This window comes from Borostomias antarcticus, assembly GCF_949987555.1.
Source record: "Borostomias antarcticus genome assembly, chromosome: 7".
Classification (NCBI taxonomy): Eukaryota; Metazoa; Chordata; class Actinopteri; order Stomiiformes; family Stomiidae; genus Borostomias; species Borostomias antarcticus.
Window position 1 is genome coordinate 5823601 of NC_140240.1, and position 25949 is coordinate 5849549.

Consider the following 25949-nt stretch of genomic DNA (forward strand, 5'->3'; position numbering starts at 1 on the left):
ATGATAGACAATCCATTAAATACGTTTCACTGTTGAAAAGACAAGTGCATTTAACTGCTTAATGAAATGGATTTAAACCCTCCATTTCACCAAATCAATACGCGTTTCATTCACTTAGTAAATGGACTAAAACCTAAGTCACCATTTGACCATCCTGAATATCAACAATTTTGGGGGAAAAAGCAGGTAATGAATAAATGATGCATTGTTCAAAATGTGTATACATATTTTTTAATTCAAACAGATTGCAATTATACAAATTACTAAGAACCAGCTTAACAAATTTGATTACTATATATTACATGCTTCTTCAAATACATAAAAAGGCTCTTAAAAGACAGAGCCATACAATTTATTTACATTATCAACATGTAGCTACATATTCCTTCTGATGAGAGGAATTGAGAGCACCGGCCCATGGATTCCAGCATGGGATGCCAACTTTCTTTTCTTCTTTCTGGAACACTGTCCTACTGTGAAGAGCCATGAGATGAAGCCATCAAGGGTTAATACAGTACAACGCCAATAATATCAAGGAGTTGACATAATTTGAGTGTAAAGCCAGCGTTTATGCTATAATTAAATGGTTAGTCTATAAGGCATTTGGAAATAAAGATACGGTATTCTGAAAAGTGAGAGTGTGAGTTTCAAGACTGTAAATGGCTGGTGCAAATTTACTGACAGAAAAGTACAAAAGGACCACAGTAGCAAAAAGTAATGCCACCATGCTGTAGGTAGAAAATGGTTACTGTCTGTGACTGGAGGATATTTAGGCAGGTAGAGATCCTCACACTCAAATTAAATAAACTCAATCCTTCATTTCAGTATTTCATGACGTCAATGTTTAACAGATCCTTCATAGTGTCAGTGATCGTACAGTGTTGTAAGCTACAGCTTGTCATGACAGGCCGGGTTGTTTTCACTGTACCCAGTCCTCAATTGTTTGCAGTCTCCTGCCATCCTCAGGTATCTACTTGGTTTGAACATGAGGAAGCTAGTGATGGGAGTGGCCAGACCACTCCACTCAGCCACGGCAGCCTACTCCTCTTGTAAGCGCACAAGTGCCATCACCCCACACACTCCAAATCTTAGCAATCCAGAGCACAGGTCCCCAGCTATGGTTCTGCCTCCAATTGACGTGCATCCAGCTCACTTTGGCAAATTAGTCTCGGAAAAACTAAATCTCATCATTAGACTTAAGTTCCTCTAGTGGTTGAGTTCCATTGCAGAAGTTCCTTGATTCTTTGGATCCCTTCTTCCAGAAAACCAGGCAAGTGCAGTCTAAGGCACGCGACAGCTTCACAAAGAGGAAGTTCAGACATGACGTTCTTTATGACAGGCCTGCTAGACTATTGTTCCGGGTTTGGAGTTCTCATGCCAGTAAAGCCGCTGGTCATCCGGATCTATGTCACTGTTCATTGGGCTGTTGATGTGCGGGTCTATTTGGTTCACGTCTACGTAGGATCTGCAAAACACACACACACATACACACTCATATCAGGCTACGGCAATGCAGCCAGCACTTACAGCAGTGAAACACAGTTCAAGCAAATATTATACTCTGGTTTACTGGAATCATTTAACCCTGGGCTTTCAGACATAATGAGGATGTTCAGGTTGTATGCAGTGAGAGAGCTAGTGAATTAATGCAATGACAAAGTGAAAAACTAATTCCTGAGGAAAATCAGTGGAACCCTAGGTTTTCTATTTTGGGATTTGCCAAATGATAGAACATTTGATAAATCATAAATAGTGATTGTCCCAGGATTAAAACATTCTCGCTCTTCAAAAACACAGCAGAGGCACGTCACAACAAGCTTTATCCACACAGCGTTCAGATACCAAATATACCGGGGGTCACATTTTCCTTCTTCCACAGCTAGAATCACCACTTCAGAGAGATGCAGTCCCACCACCATTGTGCACTGGAGGAAAACTGTGTGAAAAACCCAAACCGTCTGTGCCCTCCCCTCCCCTACCCCCAAGGCCACATACAAGAGGATACATCACCCAACACCATAATCTGTGTAGGCTAGGCGTTGTTTCTCTCTCACCCTACCTTCTATGCTGTGCCTTTGATTAGGGGGGGGGGCTTAATTTTCCTGGTCATTGGCATAGGCAACAGCACCATACATCTCTAGTGACCCCGCAGCGCCCCCCATGCTATCCCAGCTCCTCCACTCACACTCTGGGGGACATCTGTACACGAGAGGCCAGAGGTCAAAGGTGAGTGACAGCAGGGTAGACGGAGGTGGGGGGGGGGACAAGGGTAACAGACAATCTAATCTGTGGTGACTGAACACCATTAAGAGAAATGTGACCACTGGATGACAATTTGGACCGGCGCGGCGGCTGAAAAAGAAATGGCAGACATGAGGAGCAATGGTTGAAGCCATGCAGTGACCTTATCATACAGAGACAGACAGACAACAAACAGCACTGGGGCCCGTTGTAAAGACAAGCCCAAAAATGCACGGGCCCGGATGTTCTAGCTCACTTCAAAAAGCAACAACAACAACAGCAGCAACAACAACAAGCAAGCCATGACGTCACGCCGAGGGCAGACCGCGTAAGAGAGCACACCCACAAGCCCTGGCGCCGGTTACTTACTACGGTGGGCTACACCTGGCAAAGGACACCTTACTAAGCTTCTGGCCTCGGGAGCTGTGGCGCTGCTGGGGACTGCAGGCCAGCCAGCCCGCCCGGCACCCGGGGGAGGAGGAGGAGGAGGGGAAGGAGGAGGAGAGCAGGGAGGAGGCGGAGGAGGAAGCGGAGGAGGACGAGCTAGCGGGGAGGAGGGCGTGGCGCCTCGGGCCGTCGGGGCTGCACCGGGGGCCCTTAGGGAGCCGGGGGGAGACGTATCTAGGAGAGAGCGGCCGGTTGAACGGGTTAAGCAGCAGGAAGACATAGGAACTGGAAAAAAAACCCAAAAAAAACAGCCCCGCGCATGCCCTGCAAGCGACCCTGAGCACCCCCCCCCCCACCCTCCAAACCCCTCCTCCCGACCTCAAACGCAGAGCAAATCGGAGTCGTTTCAGAGCTCCGGAGCTCAGAGCAGAGCCCCTCCCTTCGACCGTTCAATACCCTCTGAGTCGCGCAGCTGAGGCTAGCGGAATTCCCCCCGGGATCACGTGCGCTCGCGGGACTGGCGGCGCCAAAAGAGCGCCTTTTCATCCCGCACGTCCGCGTACGCCAGACTTCCTCTTAGCTCTGTGGGTTAAGTGGGATCAGGGAGCGGCTAATTGGATGAGCAGCCTGAACTTCCTCCTCACCTGCTGTGGGCGGGGTGGCCGTAATGGGCGGCGCTGTAGGGGTAGGGCTGCCGCGCCGGCGCGTCCACGTCGTACTCCGCCGCGCCGACGACGCCCGGGTGTCCGCGCCAGTTCCCCGCGGTGGAGGCCGACGACACTGCAAACGGACAAAGCGGAGAAACCGGCCGGGTCAGATACGGGTCAAGTCCAGCGCGCGGATCTGTGATGAATGCGGTGTCCTGTTTTAAAGACAGAACTTATCCCCTTTGTGTACAACTCGCTGCACATGCCTTCGGGGGCTTGACGTTAACACACACGCTGCGTGGGCTGGGCGTGTGTGGGTGTGTCAAGGTTATTATAGTTAACGAAAACTAACTAAAAAACGAAAACTAGGTGTGAAAAAAGATTTTAGTTAACTGAAATAAAAATAAAAACTGAAATAAAAATAAAAACTAGACTTTACAGAAAAACGATAACTAACTAAAACTGTATTGTGTGTTTACAAAACTAACTAAAATAAACTACAATTATTGAGAAAATGTCCTTAGTTTTAGTCTTTTTCATTTCATACATAAGCCTAGTATTTTGGGTGGATATGAAATCTATCCTCCATGTTTTTTAGCTGTGCCCCTGCGCAGGAGTAACCTGACGTGGTCCAGATGGTTTGTTTCACACGGAGTGAAACAACGTAAACTCACGAGATCAGGATGGTCTCACAAGGCTTGCACAGAAGAATAAAAAACTAAAACTAATACTGAAACTAATAAAAACGAAATTAAAACTAAGCATTTTCAAAAAATAAAAACGAAACGAAACTAGCAAACCTGCTTTAAAACTAATAAACTAAACTGAAATTAAAAACAAAAAGTTAAAACGATATAAAGATAAAAACTAATGAAAAAAGCTAAACTATTATAACCTTGGTGTGTGTGTGTGTGTGTGTGTGTGCGGGGCAGTCGCTCTGTAGCTACCTGAGGAGTAGGAGGTGGTCCTGCTGCTGTGGCTGTAGTGGGCCGGCATGGTCTGGTAGCCCACGCTCTGCTGGGAGCCCCTGTCGTAGTCGTACTGGAAGCCGGTCTGCTTTTGGCCTGTGTTACGGTGGTACCAGCCTCTCAGGTGCTCCGCCACCAGGGCCTTCTGGATGCTCTTGCTCACGGTCTCGCTCCGGGGTGCCGGCCGCAGCGTGGCGTAGAGGTTCTGCGCCATGCCGTCCGGCTCGTCGACGCCGTAGCGGCTGTACGTCTCCTGGCCGTGGTAGGTGGGCGCGTGGTAGGCGGGGTTGACGTTGTAGTGGCCCTCCAGCTCCCCGTCGTACATGTAGGCTCCGTTGGAGCAGGGCTCGGCGTAGGCGGGGTAGCCCGTCACGTAGTAGGCCGTGGTCGTGGGACGGCCCCGCGGCTGGTACATGTAGCAGCGGGCGTCCGCCTGCGCCAGGTTGGGCATGCTGCCCGTGTTGGCGTAGACGTTGCCCTTCCTGTGTCGCCGGCGGTCCCTGGGGCGGTGGTAGTTGTGGTTGCCGGGGGCGGCGTACTCCACGCTCGACTGGCTGGTGTAGGACGAGCCGTCGTCGAGGACCTCCGTGCTGTTGCTCCGCCGCGCCGGCGGGACGACGAAGGCCGGCGCCGGGGGGTCGGCGTCCGTCGGGAACGGCGACTGCGACTCCAGGCTGCCGCTGCGCTGGCGGAAGTGCTGCGGGCCGTCGTCCGACCTGGTGGGAGGGCGACAACTACGTCAATACTCGCCGCACGGGGGGCCTTTGATTGGACGGCGCCGTGTCTGGTTTTTCGGGGCTGCCCGGCAAGGCAGACATTGAAGACGGCGGAGCGCGTGGGTGTGTGAGTGAGAGTGTCGGTGGAGCCGAGGCGAGAGGGCCTTACCTGAGCTGGATGCTGCTGTGGGCGTTGCGGGTGAGGAGGGGGGTGGGGGGCATGCTGCGTGCGTCATGCGGCCGTCTGGAGGCGGGCCGGTACGGGCTGCCGTGGCCCGATAAGCCGTCTCGGTTACTGTAGTGGAATGACTCCTGGGCCTCGCCATAATTTAATCTGCGGCACAGATAAGAACAATGCTTTCACAGAGCTCGCTTCCTCGGGGCGGGAACCTAATCGGAGATGAACACCTCCCCCCCTCTGCTCCCCGAGCGGAATATGAAACAAATAAAACAGCGGTTTTGCGCGGTGATTGCGGTCATAACTCACACCTGGATGAGTGTAATTATACAGCTCATTGCTCTTTCTCTTCATGGCACGACGAACAAGTAGGAGCTGATGAAAACGAATCACTGACCCTCCCCACCCCCCATGTCATCATCCATATCATTTTGTAAACATTCAACGCAGTGGCTACATTTAAATTCAGAGAGTTTCCAGACCAGCTTCCAGACGGTTCTTTCCCCTTCTCCGGATTGTTGTCTGTACCTCGGCGGGCAGAGACACGCTTAGTCCTGTCTATTTTTAAAGTCGGAGCGCATTTGGGCTGATAAGAGAGAGATTGTGTAGGCAGAGGCAATAGAGGGGGGAGGTAGAGGAGCCTGGGAGGAATGTAGCCCTGGTTCTTCTCTACAGGTCTGTACTGGCTGCTGGTGCAGCCGGCGGTGCTATTCTCAGGCCACGCCCCCCACGCACGAAAAACAAGCCTGTTTGAGGCGCAGCGGGCCGGGGCGAAAACACGGCCTGAGCCTACTGTACCTGCTGCTGGGACTGAGGTCGGCGTAGCGGTCGTTGGCGGACGCCCGTCTGTCCGGTTGGTAGTCCAGGCCCAGGGTGTCGGCGTGGTGGGGTCTGGGGGAGTACTGCACCGACCGCGACCGCTGCCTCTGAGACCCGCGGTGGTCGTCGTCTGGGAAAAGGGACAAAAACGGGGGCGGGGCAACGCACTGTCAGCACTAAGGGGATAGTCAGGGGGCGATATTACGGATCTGTCCTACTGAGGAGAGCGGAGTGTCTGAGCCCGCAAGAAACTCACCGTCCTCCAGACTGAGGCTGTCGGAGAGCGAGCTGAGCTCGGCCGGATTGACGTCGTCTGAGAACAGAGGGGGGAGACGGCGGGGCTTCAGAGATATGCCTGCTGCTGCGCTTCTCATTTGAAGTAACACATGGGGCACATTAAATCAATTCTCTATCTGATGTGCGTCCAAGAGAGGCCTGAGGTATTCTTTGAAACCAACACAGACAAGGTACGGCTATCTGGGATTGCTCTGCCAGCTGAACGCAACATAAACAGCCACGGCGTCTCCGTGCCTGCGGGCGATGTCTGGCCATGGGATAAGGCGCCCGGTACCTGGTATGATCAGTGATGCTCTCTGCGTGGGCGTCTTGCCAGTCTTGAGCCTGTAGGCGTTGATCTCGTCCTCGATCTGCTGCAGCTTCCTCATGGAGTCCAGGCAGTTGCTCCTCCTCTTCTTCTTGATGGTTTTGCAGAGCTCGCCCTCGCTGGCGAGCTTCATGGCTGCTTCGACGATCTTCTGCTGCAGGGCAAACCTGCTCTCCAGGTTCCTCAGGTGGGGATCCTGCACAGAAAAAAAAACACACACACACACACACTATTAGTAATCACAGGGATTTTGCAAAGAATAATAACATGTTCATTAAGGGATCTGCCATTTCCTGGCAGTAAGTTCTCCAAACACGTGTAGCATGTAAACGCAGTAAACATCTACTTACATCACCACGTCAATCATTGCTTGGAATAATTTGTTTGTTTTTTTATGTAAATGACTCTACTAACCTTATCATAGGGGAAGAGGTCATCCAGCTTGAAGGCTGTTCCCACGCGTCGTCTGATGGGCGGAGCCTTCTCACCCGAGGCCAGGGGGTACTCTTTAGGTAGCCTGCCTATCAGCTCCTGAACACACAACCAAACAGTTAGCGGAGATGAAGCCACCTCTGAATGTTTCATGTGCGAAACAACGGGTGGTCGGGCGGTCGGCGGACGCCACGTACGGCTTCTCTCATGCAGATCTTCTTCAGCTCCTCCAGTTTCTGGCTCAGGGTGCCCTGCAAGTCCTTCTCCTTCTTCTTCAGGTCGACGATCTTCTCCCTCCTCTGTTCCTCGCTGGCCTCGGAGTCTGCGGAACCTGCGCCAAGCGCAGATCAGATTAGCTACAGATTACAGCGACAGATCATCATCCACTTCGGAGAGGGGGGGGGGGGGGGGGGGGGGGGCAGAGCCCGCAAGGCCGCGCTCGCTGCCAACCCCTTGGTTTACCTCCTGAGATGAGGCTTCCGTTGCTGGCCATGATGAGCTGGTCTTTACCCTCCATGCTGGTCAGCTTACTGATCCTGGGAGCACCGATCTCTGTCAAATCCATGGCGATGTCACCTAAACTTCTAGCTGTGGTAATCTTTGACTGAGGAGAGAGAGAGAGGGGGGGGTGGGGAGGGGGGTAGAGGCACTGTCAGTATTTCATCTTAATGATAGCGCAGTGCGATTGCAGTTCCCATTTGCATGCTCCGGGCCTCTGAGCTCATTGCTCTCTGTCATCGGCCAGGCCCTGCACTATTCCTGGATGAGCACACACAGACCATCTGCTTCTGAAAGAGCGGCTAACGGCCTCATTTGACTGCAGCCGACCCCACATTCACGTCCCCTCCGGCACACTCGTCACCCTGCTCATGCTGTACAGCGGCCCTCATGACGTCTCACTGTACACTTTAGTTTATTTATTCACACACTAGAAACTCAAACACATAAAGAGGGCTTCTCCTTCTATTGATTACACAAAGCATGGGCTCTTGATATGCTTAAACCGGAGCCGTCCTGGTACTCTACCAACGAGAAACAGAGGGCTTCATGATGGGTAAGATTGCGTGGCCGTGCAGGTCAGAATCAGAACCAACTTTTATTGCCAGGTGGGTTTTTACACATAAGGAATTTGTTCTTGTCAGTTGGTGCACAACAATGATGGTCTGGCCAGGTAAGGTAACTCCAGGTTAGAGCAGGCGTGGACAGGAGTGAGCCAGATGTGTGTGGAGAGAGAGAGCAGTGCAGAGTGGGCGCTGCTGGTGCCGGGCCCAGACGCTGGCTCAGGGATCAGGGGATCAGGCCTAGAGAGGAGAGGTGGGTGCTGCTGACACACTCACTTTGCTCTGCTTCCTGTCCAAATAGAACTGGTGCTGACTGATAGCCATCGCCCAGATGGTCTTAATCAGAGAGTGGCTGGCATACCACGAGTGGATGACCAGCCCGGTCTGCCCGAACGTACGTCTGGTCACTGCCCTTCTGCGGACCAACACAGACACACACAAAGACACAGGCGGGCTTTAAAGAACTCACTTTACTACTGGGTCAGTAGGAGCATTTCAATCTACAGGAATACAATCCCAACCAACAAGACAAGCAAATACTTCCAAGTGTAGCTTCATTTTTCATTTACATTATTTAATCCTAATTACATTACAAAACATATAAAACAGGCACAAATAAGGATTAGAAAACATGTCCCTGTTGAAAATCCTGGTCAAAATTAAACTCATGGTTGTGTAACACCATACATCGAGCTGGGTTCTGCATGAGTGATTTTTAATTACAGCGGCGGTGGCTAGCAGCAGCACCATACTAAAACCTCTGTGTTGTGTGATGAAGAAGTGCTGCAATGACCTGTGAACACTGCACCAGTCCTTCACAGCAGGGAGGGCCCAATTGAATCAGGTCAGAACCATTAACAAGGTGCTCTTAAATGCGTTAAAGAGTCTGCAGATACCATTAAACTGGTTTAAGGATCAAGATGTCAAATGCAAATATGGCCTTGAGCCAAATGCTGATGTGTGATAACAGGCTAGATAGACAGATCTTGATTCTGTAGATGCCGTCCGGCTTCTTGTTTTCACTCACCTGTGTGGGTCGTTCACCTCAACTGCAAATTTCTTCTCACGGAAATACAAATTCTCCAGCTGCTTCCACTGAAACAACTGCAAAGATAAGAGAGAGAGAGAGAGAGAGAGAGAGAGAGAGAGAGAGAGAAAAAAAGAAAAAAAAACAGGACATCACTTAGTGCACAATGTTGTGTTTGAGAGCGGACCCGGAGATGTGCAGTTTGATACACAACAGTAGCCACATGAAAACAAACATTTACACCATTTTATTGAAACCTGCTTCAGGGCATCCAATGTCTGTATGTAGACACATCGCACTGGAAACAACGCAACCAGTGAGGGAAAATAGACAGGCTCTGTTCCGGACACCGGTCTGTCTATGTGGGCAGCTTTATACAATTCCAATGAACGATATTAGCAGCAGCAGCAACAACAACAACACCACAAAGAACAACAACAACAACAGAACAGTAGAGTCAGCTGTGAGCAGCAGAACCCAGCCGGCCAGGTGTGAGGAGTCAAGGACAACCTGACACAGTTGCCTACTGACGCTACTGCCGAGTGCAAGTCTGCCTAGCCAGCCTCTCATTTCACTCTGCCCTGGAGGGGGAACGCTGAAAACAGGCCAAGGAGTTTAAAGTGAAGACGAAACATCTGCTCCTGCGAATCTGGGGTCTTTACAGAGATTCAAAGCCTTTTGCACCGTGAGCAACTCTACGCCAGCTCTTATTATGAGAGGCTGAACATCCAGGGTGACTACAGACGAGGAGCTGAGATTTATGTAGGGGGAGATTTTCAATAAACAATCTCTATCAGGTACCAGCCAGGCAGGCTGGCCAGAGCTCTAAATAACAAAACACAGACTGCCCTGGACTACAGAGGGATATAGGTAGTATATTATAGACCACAGCCACTGCCCTGGGACAAACATCGAAACGGTCTCATCTCACATTATAGAGCATTTCACCCACTCTCTCCTCCTCCCCTAAAATTTACTCAAAACTGACATTTCTCTCACATTCCTCAGAACAACAACAAAAATGAAGAGTGGATTTTAAAAGAGTGGACTCGACAGCAAGGTAGATTCTAACAGTCACCAGGTAACTCAGCCGGAAATTGACAACAAGAGATCAAAAAATATTATATACTGTATAGATTTTTACTCAGCCACCTTGACAGGTAAAAAGAGTACAAAATGGAGAGCTTACCAAAGGAAGTTTTCCTGCTTATTGAATCCCTGTCGAGTTATCAGAGCGAGGTAGTATTGAATCCTCTGGCTGAGTTTCCCACAGGGTGAGAGCTTCCTTGAACAATACTCCCTTTTCTGTTTTCAGGCGGCCAAATAGGTGTTGTAAGAGTTTCAGCTGAGCAGGCCCCGCCCCTCTGACCCTCCCTCCCTCTGACATCACAGACACCTCACTCAGCCCTCGCCCACCTTGTGCTACTCTGCTCCACTCTCCTCCCTTCTCTCATGAATTATCTCTCTCTGCCACTCCTCCCACACCCAACCCTCTCCCACGCACTGTCCGTCTGTCTGTCTGCCTGTCAGTAAGTCTCTGTCTGTCTCTCTCTTCCTCATCAGCCAAACCAGATGAACAGGTTAACAAAAGGTATTCTCCATACCATATACAGTATCTCAGACAGGAAGAGAGACTATTCACACAGCTTCCCATCATCCCCAGACCTCAGTTTAGCCCCCCAGCAGTCATGCATAAACCTTTGTGCCTCCATTAGCCTCTGGCCTGGTCTCCTGTTTCGAAACGCCACGCAAGCCCCTGTTGTTTGAGGAGTCCAATCAACTCCAGCCTCCCACCGCTACCCAAGGCAAATATGTGCGGAATCTACAACTTTGGTCTAATCATTAATAGCAGGCAGGCAGGTCCCTGTAGCGTGGCCCCCTTCACATCCCTGAGAAAACAGGAGGGCAGTCTCTCCTGTGCCCAGAGCAAGACCCTACTTGACCAGGAGGAATCTCTCACTGTCCCTTCAGTGGCTGCTATTAATATCAACAGACACAGCCACGTACCGTGAAGTGAACTTGACATTACTCTTGACACAGGCAAGAATATTACGTGGCATGAGATCGCCAGGCTCGTCCTAATCTCCCTCAGACACAGGAGGATGAGGATGGTGCGGCTGCCTGCATCGGTCTCTCCGGCTGATACTGCAGTCTTAATCAATTACATGGGCGCTCTCACAGTGAACTGGGGGCATGGTAATTCACCAACAATGGGAACCGACAGGCTTCACACTTCCCACAGGCTCTTCCCATTGTGCGGGACACCCTCCAATCCACAAAACCCCCACGGCCACTCTCACTTGTCCCTATTTACATTCTGAAAAAAGATAACATGTAACACATACTGTAGCCTACTTACAGTAACTGGGCCATTTGCCTATTAGAGATCCTCAACACACATGTGCCAACACACACACATATACACCAGAAACCCTGCTAATGAGTCCTCGTGTGGCCGACAATTAATTAAATGACGATGTGTCAGGGATGTGGCAAAGCCCAGGTTCTAGCATCACGAGACCTACTTTCTTGTAGGGAGGGCACAGTCTTAGACTACTAGTACTAGACAGGCACATCACAAGATCATGTTGTCTAGTAACTTTCCATGACTTTCTTTGGTCTGCCAAGGCAAACGCACTTTAACGTAGAGTAAGTGAACTGGATAAACACACAGTAGTTCCCCATCTCTGTCGCCCTCATTTCAGCTGTTAGCTGTTAAACTCCTCATTAGGGGAGGTGGAACGCGTGCCAAAATGCCTGTGGTCTCAGATAGGCTCAGAACGCCCTGATCAGACCCAACCCTCAGCTCCCCTCAGAGACCCCCCGGACTACAGGCTACCGAATCGTAGAAGTAGAAATGTGTCAAAGGTCGTGACTCACGCGTCACGCCCATGCGGGATATGTCCTGTCCTGCCTCGCCCTGCTCATACCGCGCCGCCCGAGGCTGGCGGAGCCTGTACGATTCCGCGGGGGGCACTTGGCATCGACGCGTGTGAAACGTTGCTACGGCTGAGTCGACTGTATGACACTAAAGCACGCTTTAATCCAATCCATTATAAACGTTAAGCAAGCTTTATCCGGTGGGGCACTTATAAAGTTCAGTGGCACATGTGCCTTTTAGTTTAGCACCCTTTTAAATTTTGAAGAAGCCTTTTACTGTGTCCAGGAACCGAATGGATGATTTACTAGCCTATATCATACGCGGTTATCCTTACCACGGGGAAAGAAACTTTGCCATGCTTACTAAATTTGAGCCCTACTGTATTTGGTGGCTGGTGCTTGGGTCACATACTGTCCAGCATGCCACCATAAAAAGTATCATTACATGCCGAGCGAGAACAAGAGATGGGAAAAGTGAGAAAGAAAAAGACCTCATGAATGATTTAAGCCCCGTAAAGAGCCTCTCCGTCACTGCCGCTCCCGTTCCCGGGAACACGTTGGGAATAGCCTCTTGTTCCCAGTACGGTGCTCTTGCAGCGTACATCACACTTTGCCGTCTTTCTTTTCCTCGCTCGTATCCAAAAGCACGACAGGGCCATCTCTAAAAACACGCCCTCGCCCAGACGGTCAGAAAGACACGTCATCGGAAGCACATCTTGGTATTGGGATTTATTTTGGTGTTCAGATTTTGGCTTATGACACAGCACGGAGACAGCTGTGGTTCCCGCCCAATCATTAGGTGGTGATGATACTGACATCCACCAAGAGGAGGAGGAGGAGGCTATTCCGGAGCATGCCGCTGAAATCGGGGAAAACCCACACTCCTAAAATACCGTTCTATCCCGCAGATTACGCCTAGGATAAGTGCAGTGGTGTGGGATCACGCTCTACCCCCCCCCCCCCACCCCACAGCTCATCTCACGCCCCCCTACCAAGGTGATTGTGCTTTATTGCTTTATCAATTGTTTGCCCCCCGAGAGAGAGGCACACACAATGGCGGGCAGCTTTGCATAATGAGCACTGCATGCTGGGAGAGAGGCGAGGGGGGCTGTGCCCGAAAACAAAGGCTGCCAGCCATGACAGGAAGCACTATCAATACTCGCCAGATGAGAGGCCTCCTTCTAGAAGCAGGAGTTGTATACTTTCAATTTAAAAAAAAAAAGAAGAAAAAAAAAAAAAAGAAGAAATCAGCTTATTAAAAAGCCCTCCGTTCCATCAGGGAGGGGAGTGGTGAGGAGTTCTGGCAGGAGTGCCCCCTCCCTGTGTGGCGGCTTGGCCTGGGTAGAGCATGGCTGTTGTTAGCCCAGCCCCTCACCCAGCCCAGGCCTGGCTCTCCGCCAGCTCCTGCCCCAGAGCCCCACTGCGCGCCATAATTACACCTTCCACTGGGAGCGCAGGGGAGGGAGCCATGTTACGGTGGATTTAATAACTACGACGTGCCCGTTAATGCCCTGGCATTCGCTGCCACGCCACACCCAGCTGGGTGAACAAGAATCCCCCAGCAACAGGAACGCGGCACAGGTAAGAGCCACAGTAGCGAGCGAGGCTGAGAATGAACAGCACACACCAGGCAATTACAGTTAGAACCATGTTATGTTTTTCGACACGGTTTTCGTTCATATCGTGGATCGGGTTGCATTTGATTGAAAGACGAAAGTTTCTAGCGTGATGTTAATCACTGCGCGGCTGCTACAGCGGAGAACATGGAATGTGATCTTATCGCTGTAACCTTGGTCCATCACAGTGATGCCACAGCGCTTCCTTCATTCTCTTCCCTCTCTTTTCTCACGTTTTTCCTGACCCTGGACAGGAACACTGGCTTTCTGTTAACCGCTGTTTACAGTTTGGTGAAATATTAACCAGAGCAAGAGGGGGGGTTGGAGGGGGACTGGGCATACGAATAGCAAAGGGAACAAAAGTCACAATAAAGGGGGAGGAATGGGAGAGCGGCCTACCTTTCGGGGCTTAAGCCTGTCCTGTAAATCGTACTGGCCGATGCCTTTGTAACTGACTCCCAGCCACCACGGTATCCCCTGCTTGTCCTGTGGTGAAGCACAGAGCACACATTAGAGGGGGCTTTAATGGCAGCATTTCGAAAAGAAGAACAGCTCATTACTGGGGCAATTATCCCATTAGGCTAGCAGCAACGCCAGGAGAGATCAAAACATCCAGCAAGCAACCCCCCCCAAAAAACACAACCAGGCCAGAGTCATTTGAACGCAGCTGTTTGATCTCCTCAGACACCCTGCTTTAATGAGCTAGCTAGGAGAGTGCGGCCGGGATGTGCAGATTTCTGGGAGGGATCACGCTCATTGGGTGCTCTGGGTTCTACGCTGTTTAATTAACCAAACACCTCAGCTTCCTTCTCTACTCAACCTCTGGTCGACACGCCGGGTTCACATTCTGACCTGAATGACCCATGCTGTACTCTTGATAAAAGTGAAGTATTCTAAATCAGAGGGGGATGTGAAACATGAAAGGGAAAGCGCAGCGGCGCCCTGACCGCACCGTTCCAAGGTAAAACTACAGCACTTATTCCGCTGCCTCATGCTCTTCTTACCTTCACTGAGTAGTAATGAACTCCATATGTAGGCAGGGACTCGACCAAGGCCAAATACCTTCAAAGAAAGTGAACAGGTTAACGGTAATTCAGGCAGTTCCACTTCATCACTGTCAGAGAGAGAGCGTGGCTGTTCTACGGAGGAGGCAGCGGGGTTAAAGCCACCGCCGCTCGGCAGCCACAGGCGTTTGTGGTGGCAGGCCGATCGATTTGTTTCAGGGCCGTGACACGGAGAGGGAGAGAGGCGATTGATCAAGCCAAGGGCACAAATCGTCCAGGTGTAAACGACCGGGATAGAAAACACAGAGCGGCACTGTCACGCGCCGGCTGGTTGGCTGGCGGCCCACATTAAGAGCTGTCCCCTTATTAATTACATTACATTAAATGACACATTCTGACACGAAGACGGCAACCCCCTTAAACAAGAACCAGAGAGACAGAGAATACCTTCCAACACACTCTAAAGCCTGAGGTACTTCCTCCAGTCACAGAGTTTAAATCCATGGCTCTAGACCTTTGTACTTCGTACATCGTTGATATTTGTGTCTCTGTGTAAACACGTCATCACTATAAATGAGGGAAACTTAAGTGCTTTATGAGTATAAATAAAGGTTTGAAATGAAATGAGGGAGAGAGGGAGAGAGATGAAGAAGGTGGCAGAGGGAGCTGGAGAGAGAAAGATAGAGAGAGGAGCATGAAGGTGCAAGGCAGCTCATTTCCCATGTGAACCATGGCCCATGATAACAGTAGACAATTGATTCGGGGACTTACTGCACAATGGCTTGTCCTCTGCTGAGGCTCTTCAGCTGGGTGTAATGCTCGATCACTCTGTCTTCACTGCAACAGAGAAATTAATCCTTTAATGAATAATCCATCACCCGAGCCACAAGAGGAGCTGGCGGTGAGACAGCCCCCTTGCACACATCCTGTCTGTTCATGCAGATAATTCTGTCTGGGCCTAGCAGCCTGCCAGTGGCTCTCATCTCTCCACGGAAATCTCATCTCTCCTCTAGTTCTCACTGTAGCCACCCCTCATAACGGCCTAGTGGGACTGCAGACTCCGCAGTTTATGTCTCTCGCACGCGCGCGCACGCACACACTCAATCTGGCCATAGATCTGAAGCCAGCTGCTGTCTATGAAGGACGGGCTGCGGCCTCAGATGACCACTGAGGCTGGATGGGGAGGAAGCGGCGTGGGCTTCCCCAGACCGACACCCTCAGGACAGACGGCGGCTGTTGTTCCCGGGCTACGCCCCGCCCTGCGCTGCCCGCCCACTCTCTACCCACACTGTGAGCCGCTGGGTGGACCTTAATTAACACGGTGCTCGCCACGCCCGCCAAAACTGCTCATCTGGACAAAATAATTACTTGAAGAGCAATTGAAAATAATTGCTTTGTGCGTCACGATGTTCCCAGGTGAAGCCGTTTAGCAGGCGTGTGGGGGGAGGGGTGGTATCAGCAGGACTGTGGGTATCTATGGGGCTGCCGGATCCCCATGGATGAATACTGGACCGCCTGTTCATCTGCAGTTATCAATGAAAATCTTACTTGCTTTAGTTTAGATTTCAAGAACACACTGAGTGGTCGGTGAAGCTGGTTTCAAACAAAGACAATCGGTTTATTCTGATGTTACGGTTTGCAAAGCGGACTCTGAAAACAGGAAGTCCTTCCTTCAGTCAGAGTGGTGAATCTGACTCGGGAGTGATACCTTATAACGTGAGAAAGGAAGTGACATGCAGGTTCAGGATGAAGAGGACAGGGAAGTGATGTCACACAGAAACAATTTGTAGTTTTTACAGACTGATTCTAGGTGAACGAACTACAAAGTTAGAACAGTCAGGTAGGAAAACAGAAAAGAACAAATGGTGTGGGTAACATTAGTGAGACTGAAATTTCCTTCACACGGTGCAGGGCCTCCTGCTATCTCACAGCTTACCAGTAAGCCAGAGAGGGGTGCTCCCTCAGGACCCTGGTGGGAAGAACAGGAAGGTGCTTCAGGTCTGACCGGGTACTTTCAACGCTGTGAAGAGAGAGCAGTTTTCAACGCTGTGAAGAGAGAGCAGTTTTCAACGCTGTGAAGAGAGAGCAGTTTTCATATTACAGACGACCAGGTGAGTCCTTTCTTTCACAACATCCTCACTGTTGTATTGGGGAACTGAACTTGCTAACAAGGCAGGGGGAGACGTTTCAAGACTCCCACATAGCACAGTTGAATGATCAAACACGGGATATTACGCCGTCTAATTACTCAACTTCAACTTTCAACTTTTTAAAATTACTAGCTCTTACAAACTCTTAACAGATCTTAATGTCCTGTTATGAACTTTTAGGAGTTCCGAGGGGCAGAACATAGATCAAATTTAACAAAATGATGTTGGGAAAACAATCTATACTGATCTGCTCAGGTGCTCTGCTGTAAAGAGCCTCTTGTGTTTGGGGTTTAATAGAGCAGGTGAAATTCCTCAGTCTCATAGCATGGCAGCGAATCAGTGATAACTGAAAACCAAAGCAAAGTCAAGGTGCAGAGTCAGGATATTCCTCATCTTTTTATCTGTGAAAGCGCTGATGCTTGCCAGGACAAGGCTTCACCTTCACTTATGTCTTGCCAGAGTTCCTCACTGTGGAACATAAGGTCCCTTTTAAGTCGTCAGAGGGTCTTGTTTAAAGGAGTACATATGGTTCTATCTCTAAAGTCCTTTCATGTTTATGTCGGTTGTTATGAGTAATTGTATTTCCATTAAATCCTAAGTTCACTGAATATATTGCCGATGCTGAACTCAAGAAACCTTTGACTATATAGTTCAAAGAGTAGACAGTGCCTAATAAATGCAACAGGTACATCTGGCCACAGGTGCTTATTAAAATGCTAGGACCTGGCTGAACGTGAACTATACACAGCAACAGCATGTTATCGTTGTGGACAAACTGGGGAGTACAGTATGTCACTGTCCAGGCCTGCGATAGTGAACTATGAGTCACTCCAACATCATGAGGGGGGAGCACTTGGTCTACAATTACTGACGGACAAAGAGAGCCATGACTTGGCAGGCCAATCCACTGGAGTTGTGAACAAAAGCCATTCAACATATTTGGCAGACCTCACAGTGTTGAAAAGTACTGTACAACTCACAGAGCTTCACAAAAATAGCACTTGGCTTCTCAGACGGGATTCAAACCTAGAGACCTCTCATATCTTTATCACACTATAAACTACGAAGACATCCAGGAAAACGTATGGTGTCGTTCGCTTTCACTGTGCCTTGTAGGTGTGAAAAAACAACCAGTTAGAAGACCAAGAGACCGCTAAGTCAGAAAACATGACCCGAGCCTGACTTCAAACAGCTAGTTCAAAGGTTCTCTGTGATCTTAAAGATTAATGGAAAACTAAATAATCACTAACATGCAGAGGCCCGCCCATAATGATCCAGTTATCAGAACCTGCTAAGTCAACAGCAAAAAAAAAAAAAAAGCGAACATACAACAGGGCCAGTTGAATCACTGCTCCCCAGCAGCTAGCTGCCTCGCCTGGGTTGACTGGGTTCTGCTGCCACGGCAGTTCACTGGGAGTTTGACGGTGTACGTTTTATGGGGCGCAGTGGCTGGGGTTGTCGGGGTGATCTACTCCGTAGCCACATCGCCCTGTCAGCAATCTGGAATTCATTACGATGTCTGTTATCTTCCTGCAGCGTGGGGGCAACGCCTCCACACAGCACAGCCCAGCCCAGCCAGAGTGGAGGAACAACCACCATGTGTCAGCTATTCCAGTGGCCTGAGACTGTGTCACGGTTAGGGGAATACAAGGACAGAGCACTAGGGCTCCCCTACTGCTGTGATTGAAAGCAACTTTATTTCAAGTTCAACATCTCGACGCTTGTAGCATGCTTAGGACATATTATGCAACACAGTCATTAAGCCATAAGAGTACTGTAGGCTACATGAATGGCAGGGATTGGAAATGCATACCTCCCACCTTGATGCTCAGGTTACCATGCATGTAGGTGAACCAAGCTAGTGGAAACGTTTGCCTTCACCCATCAGTACTGAGAATCATTTCAGTTCGGGTTTTGTCAGACCTGGAAAACCGACACTCTGGATCAAACTAAAGCTACAGCTCAGAGGAGGGGGGGGGCTCAGATCAACACGATGACATCACAATGGTTAACCCCCCTGGAGCCCTACTGTCTGCCATGGCGCTGTGGGTCTGCACTCTTGCGGGCCGGCTCATCCCCCTCAGAACAGGCTGGCGGGCTGGATGATTGGATGGGAGGGGGGGTCTGAATCTCCCTTACTCCCACACATCTATTCTCCCAGCTCCAGGGCCCTTCCTTCCACATGCCTGTCTAGGACAGCAGCACATGCTTCGCGGGGGGATTTGCCGACACTCCTCTTCACTGAGGTAGAAATGAAAACCATCAGAGAACGGAAAAAAAGAAACCTTAGCCCGAGAGAACCCGGGAGAGGCCGGGCCACAGTTGGACCGGCTCCCATCTACACTGGTTTTACAGACTTGTTGGCAGTTTGTCTTTTATTGTGCTTTCATAGACGGAACAAGGTGCAGCCCATCCTCACGCCTACTGAGGCTGAAGACTTCGCTCACGTGGACACCACTTCAGCAATCTATGCACGACGTCAGTGATCTACAATCACCATCAACTCAATAAGCTGGCGAAGAGGTGTGTGTGTGTGTGTGTGTGTGTGTGTGTGTGTGTGTGTGCGTGCGCGGGGGCAAACAAACAAAACCAATGCTGCTGAAGTGTGTTTTTGAGTAGTACAAACACCTATAGTATACAAACACCTATAGTACAAACCGAATTGCATTTTCAGCGTAAAATTTCACTGTGCATTCACACACCACACAATTCCTTACAGAGCAGCACAACGCTTTGTATTCAGATAATACACAGGGGCCTCTAGGGGCACCAGGCTAGGACAAACACACAGGTTCTGCCATAACCTGCTCAGCCACTCTGACAGACAGGCCAATGTTTACAGACTAGTGCAGTCTTGACTGATACAGTGGCCATCATAACAGGCCGCATGACCAGGGCTCTTAACAAAAACAGCACTCCTCCAAAATACCATGCCGAACAGTTCAGTATATTGCACTGCTACAAATAGTCTCAAATATGTCAATAGCTGAGGTCATGTTCCTCACCGTTTATGAGATTTGCCTGGTGAGTAATGGAGATTAAAATCAGTAGCATTTAGCAGTCCCTTTTAACCGCCCATCAGCTGAACACCGTACTCTGTGCTATAGCTCTACCAGGCTTGAACAGTGTCTGGCTTTACAGAACTTTTTTTTTTTTTTCAAAAAGGGAAGGGAAAGCAAACACCCACAACTGGTTGAATGGCAGAGAGCCAGCTAAGTTCAATGTCAAAAGAACAATATCCAGCCAATCATCAACGAAGGGAACTCCAACATAAAAATCTGAGCCAATGAGGTTGAACATTAACTTGCCTAAGAGGCCCTCTGAGCCTGTTGTCAAGTGAGCTTTGACTAAACAGGTCTCCAGATATGAGTACACTTCCTTATAATATATAAAATAATAATCTATAATTGCTATAGTAGGCCATCTAAAATTATTGACTAATAATACACAGGTCCATACCAAGTAGTAGTTCCAACTCCAACAGCAGGGCTACATTTCAAGCTCCCTATATCAACAGTTGTCCACTGACTAAAATAATTTTTTGTACAAAAAACAGAAAAAAAAAGTTATTTGTATGTGTAGTAGTAGGCCTATGAGCTCTCATGCCATGTACGTCAGTAGTACTGCGCACTCATTCATCTCTTGAGATTAAACATGTTTTTTCCTTACCTTGTGTAGTCTCCTTTTGCTTCCTACAAAAACATGAAAAGGAACGTAAGACAAGACATGGCACCTGCATCTAGGCAAGCATTTTCATCCAGTGGAAAGCAATTGTCCGTGGAAGGACGAGTAAAAGAACTGAAGGCTACCTCAATGCGAAACATAGGCCTAAGTTATATAGTTGCTTGCATGTCCAAATGTTGTTCGCAAGAGGCTATACCACAGCCCTAAATAAATGACAAAGTTACAATACAGTAGCCTAACAGTTAATGAAATGGAATCACCGGCTATGCAGGTGACTGAAAAACTATAAAGACTGGTCAGCCTCCCATGCAACTATCAATTGCATTCGTTACAATGCCTTTAGTGAGTTTGGATTCATAATGAATAGTCTCCCAATTCAGCTTCCTACGCGGTAACTCAATTTGTGAATCACACTTACTTGCAACGCATATGCAGCTAACTTGAAAACATTTTCACTCTCCACTTCGACGGTTTCCTGGAGCGGAAAAAGATGAGGTTATTTTGGTGAAAAACAAGCGTAGACTACTCCACCAGACTCGGAGACACTTGACTTGAGAAGAATCTTCCCACCCCCTGTCCAGTTTACTCCGTACCTCGTTCCACTGTTACCGACTAAACCATTTGCGCCTGATATGGGGTAAACGTTTTGTGAGAACAATTCAGAATCTCACTGTAGTATTTGGTATTCTTTGTTTGCCTTTCACAAGTCGTACAGAGCGTATGAACAGTATGATAACAGAAATGATAGTGATTGAGTTTACAAACACACTAGTAGCCTAGTTTATCAGATTGCCCCGCAATGAGAATGGTACACTCTGCGAACAGGTTCAACCGTTCCCTTTGACGACAGTGATTGGTCATCCCACACACACCGTGACACATGTGCACGCGCGAAAACTATAGGGTGTTTTTGAGTTTGCGGCGTAAAACTATATAATAATATTTGTTTGGGAAATGTAGCCAAATTCTACACTGATAAATAATCGCGATACATTGATAGTGATCAAGAATTTCTTTCTAAGATTTACAAGAATCACTATAAAAACCTATTCTTCTAAGGCTATAAGTCACATGAGCATCAGCCATTTTAATTTATTGATCATCATAAATCAATAAATCGGTCTTCAGGTTTAGACACAGAATGCATAAAACTGCCAACATCTACTTCTAATTATATGTTATACATTTTTCTCATGTATTTGTTAGAAACATAAGTATAATCAACACTTTTTTGTACAACATTAGGCTCACAGATGGATTTGCACTGGCCTGGCTGAAAATGAAAGCCAATCAAATTGTATTTTTGAGGATTAGGAAACCATCTGAATGACCCTAATGTCATAGCTGTGTGCAGAATTACACTAAACAAAGGATGGAGAGTGTGAAGCCAAACGGTATCCTACAGTTGAGTTAAATACCAAAATGTTCTGTAGAGTGAAGTAATGAAGTGAAGTTGTGAAGAACTGGCCACCAGAAATTGAGTTTTATTGGCTACTATGAAGATGTTGACCTCTGGAGCCTTATTATCCAGGAGCTAGTCATCCTCTCAGTTTAGATTTCCTGTAATGACTCCCTAACAGGAACCTGCTGCTTGTAATTCCATTTGCAGGATTATATTTTTACCCTCAAATGATTGCTGATAACACAATAGGTTTATGACTAGGCTTGCGGTGGATGAGATCCAGATAGATACTTTATTGCTCTCCTGGGAGATATTGCTGAATCCAATAGGCACTCTGAACATCATGAGCAGTAACAGGAAAAGTAAAGAGTAGGCTACATTAGGCTTACACAGGACATTCTATGTCTCATGTTATTTTACACTGAGGCATTACAAATGCCATACTTACATTGTAGACAGCTGATTTTGCATTAAGAAAGAACAGCTCCACTGTTGTATTCTCTTTTAAGAATGATATCTTCTCAATGTAAAACCTGTAAATCACACATAAAATGATTTATCAAATCATACCCACTATCAAGTTCAATTCAGTTTAATGTGTCTTTCCTCAATACCTTATTTAAACAGTTATTATTGTTGCTGGGGTAAGTCAAAAACCTCTACATTAGTGCCACCTGCTGGACAAGTTAAATTAGATTTTCAGAAGCTCTAGTGGGAAACACTATTACTGGCTCAATGTCCTATATGTGTTGTTTTACATTTAATGATTGAGATACGGTGAGAACACTGACCTGACCAGGAACTTGAGCTCTAGAGGACCAGTCTTGGAGAAGTCATGGTCCAGGACTTTGCGGTCCAGATGGAGCCAGTTACTCTGACCGCTGGTGGAGGATAGGAGAGAGACGGTCAGGAACACGGTGCCATCACCCTTCAAGGGACCCAGTTGTGGCACGGAACATTACATACGTGTCATCAATGAAGGATATTCCAAAGTACTCCTTCTCCTTCAGGTTGAAATGTGACGACACCAAATCCAAAAGATCCCGGGACAGGAGCTTGGGCTGAGAGTACACAGACACGTGGAACGTTAGAATTGTCTGACGGCTGTGAGTACACAGACACATGGAGAGTTACACATTACAGGACGTGTCTGACTGCCTGTCTGGAAAGCAAGCCTGTGGTCACAGCGGTGTACAAGGCAGAAAGTCGAGTTACCTGGACCAGCAGCTCCAGCTTCCTGTCATCCAAGAGGTGCACCTGGCAGAGTCGGCCCTCTGTCATCTGTGTGAACGGAACAGACATGAGTAGGCTACACCTGACAGCACACAAACTACACTCACCACCTGCACTCTCACACCAGCTACTGTACACAGATCCAGCACGTCCCTGCTATTTCCCCTCCACAATCAATAGTCTCCACCAATCCAGAGGATAGCTTCAGATGACCTTCATCTGGCATGTCATGAAAGTGAATAAAATCTAATCTAATCTGTGCCTTTCCTCTCCTGTAAGTAAATAGAATTCCTCGTCTGGAGTCGTTGAATAGAGAAATTGGATTCCTTTTCCATTGTCCAAATGGATGTTAGCGTTCATTCCGGTGCAGTCAGCACTTTTTGCAGGTGTGCATTCTTATTGTGTGCTGCGGCTAGTCCTTGATGAGTGGATGTTTTAGGAGTTTAATGCTACCTACCACACATACAGTATAGAGAAAATCAGTTTGGGCTGGTGACATTTTAAGCCCCATAATCTTATTCTTCTTTCCCACCCTTTTTTACCGCAAGACTCTTCCTCTTCACTGTAAGATAGAATCGTGAGATTGAAAGAGTGAGGGATCCGCTGAGGTATGAGCCACTGCACCGACGGCAGGTCAGAGTTGGCTCTCAAGGCTTCCTGCCACTCAGGAATGTGGGGTGGCCGACGTTCACTCCTCGGACTCAAAATGAAACACCCATAGCCTCAAACTGGTTAGGCATGGCCTCTCGGGTGGAAAGTGACGGTCATGTTGACGGCCATGCAGTGACCGCAGGATGGGAGGAGCGGCTCTGGGACAGTGTTAACTGCAGTCTGCGAGGACACGTTGTTCTCCTAGCCACAACAAAGCTGCCATTAAGCTGTTGGCTACTTTTTGCTTTGTTTTTGAAACACACAAAACCTCACTGGGTTTAATGGTCTCATGGGCGAAGCTGTAACTCTGGACAGTGTTTTATTTAAATGGAAATTATACACTATACTAGTTTCAGAGAAAAAGAAAGAAAACACCCAGTTGTGTAACCTTTTGTATGCTTTAAGCATTTAGCCCTTTGCAGTATCTGAATAGTCCAATAGCATTTGATTACAATGAGCTACAAAGAACAAAAGGAATGTGACTCTGACCTCATACAACAACATACTAGGATTGTGTCTAATCCTCCTTAATGGAGAGAATTATTGTATCTGTTAATTACACAAGCGCCATTGTCTAAGACGGGATTAGTCACTATAGTAACCCTTTAAAGGATTGGAGAGCTGTCCAGTGTGTGATGCTGACCAGGGTACATTTATCAATGCCTCATTGTTATGGACAGATTACATCAAAACATACAAATGGAGAAAGGGCTTGTGGCTGCAACACTCAGCTACCCTACACACAACCATCAGTAGATTCATCCTTTGGCCCCATTTCAAATTCACCTTTGCAAAGACATCATCCGATGAGATATTGCTCAGTCCGTTTCCCTATCCCCCAGACCATTGTCGTCACAGCTCCTTGCACAACCAATTTCAAAAAGACACATAAAACATTTAAGAACAGTTAAAAATACCCTTATGCCATGACAGGACTATGGGAACGTAGTGTGTCCTGTGATGCTGATGTGTGTCTTTGATGCCCACTAAATACAAGTTCCCTTACACCGGTGGCAGAGCAGTACTTGCGCAGGTTCAAAGACAATCCGTTCTTTGAAAACTGACAGCACTTCCCCCAACTAAGCGGAGCAGAGGCCAGAGCTTAAGAGATAGAGGTTGGGCATGGCAGAAAGGTCATGTGCAGTGGAACAGCCCTGACGGAAGAGGTCATCCCCCTGAAGCCCTGTCATTAGGCTGAGGAGTCCGGGCAGTGGCCTCTTCACACGACCCCAAGCCACTGACCTACATGGGCTTAGCAACACTCCTCCCTCAGTATTAGCCCCCCAGCCCCCCACCTCTCCTTAATTGGCTGCTCAACAGATGGCCCCTATAAGTCAAATATAACTGGTTAACCATCCTCTGCCAGGCTTATTCAGTGGGAATGGATTTTTGAGTAATATAAAGCTCTGCTACAATAAGAAATTAGCGGACAGAGAAGCAATGTGATTTATAATATGACTTGAACAAGTACATTTACTGTACAACGGCGACTATTACAAAATACAAACTTGATTCTCGCTTTGTTTACACACCATTCAGGTGCTTCAACACATGATTGACGTCATTCAAACTGTGAGATCAAAAGACTGGCCATGCTGCCTCCTATTTTATCCCATATGCCGTAAGTCCCTTGTTAAAAACAGGCTGTGACTCATTTGCACGCACACACACACACACAGTAAAGTTTTGATAAACTGGACAATGTAGTAAGATACATTCTTTCAAAAACAATGTCATTCAAAAGGACCTCCCTCCTGGCAGTTACAACAGTCTGCCAACATGAGCCGTCAATAAAAGCAACACTGATCTGTACACACAGTATGCACATCCAGCCCCTTGATAACATTGATAATTCACACAGCTCCATCAGCTGGCGTACCTGGTAGCGCTCTCCCAGCCGACACCACGTCCCTAGGAAGCGCCGGCATGGCAGGAGCCCCTGGCAGTACCACCTCCTGAGGCTCTGCGCTGCCAGGCTCCACATATACTGGCTGCCCGATGCCAGTAGCTCCTCCATGCCACACACCAAGCCCAGAGCCATGGCTGTCAGTGTGACCGCTCACTCGCTGACCCGTCCCCCCAGCGGGCAGCCCAGCCTGTCTACAGACGGAGTACCGCAGATTCAGGATCGAGTTGGACGTGTCTGTACGCTACCGCTGGTAGTAAAGGCACTGCTGGATGTCCTCGGGCTGCGTTGTCTAGGGTGGCGATGTCCCCGCTTTGCGCTGCAGAGCTGGTGTGATCTCAGA

At 48.4% G+C, this 25949-nt stretch overlaps 1 protein-coding gene across 1 annotated transcript; it reads right to left on the reverse strand.

Annotated features, from left to right (window-relative positions):
• Positions 1 to 254: 254 nt before the first annotated feature.
• Positions 255 to 25741, reverse strand: frmd4ba (FERM domain containing 4Ba; the record flags this gene model as incomplete). The annotated part of the gene is made up of 23 exons (XM_084440998.1): positions 255 to 1465; positions 3273 to 3408; positions 4223 to 4959; positions 5129 to 5293; positions 5936 to 6086; positions 6213 to 6269; positions 6528 to 6756; positions 6975 to 7091; positions 7190 to 7323; positions 7455 to 7596; positions 8330 to 8468; positions 9081 to 9157; positions 13976 to 14062; positions 14581 to 14638; positions 15352 to 15417; positions 16517 to 16600; positions 20400 to 20422; positions 20833 to 20889; positions 22265 to 22349; positions 22608 to 22697; positions 22783 to 22877; positions 23032 to 23097; positions 25580 to 25741. 23 exons carry the CDS (start codon positions 25739 to 25741, stop codon positions 1345 to 1347), a joined length of 3078 nt encoding a protein of 1025 aa, XP_084297124.1. The 3' UTR covers positions 255 to 1344.
• Positions 25742 to 25949: the final 208 nt, after the last annotated feature.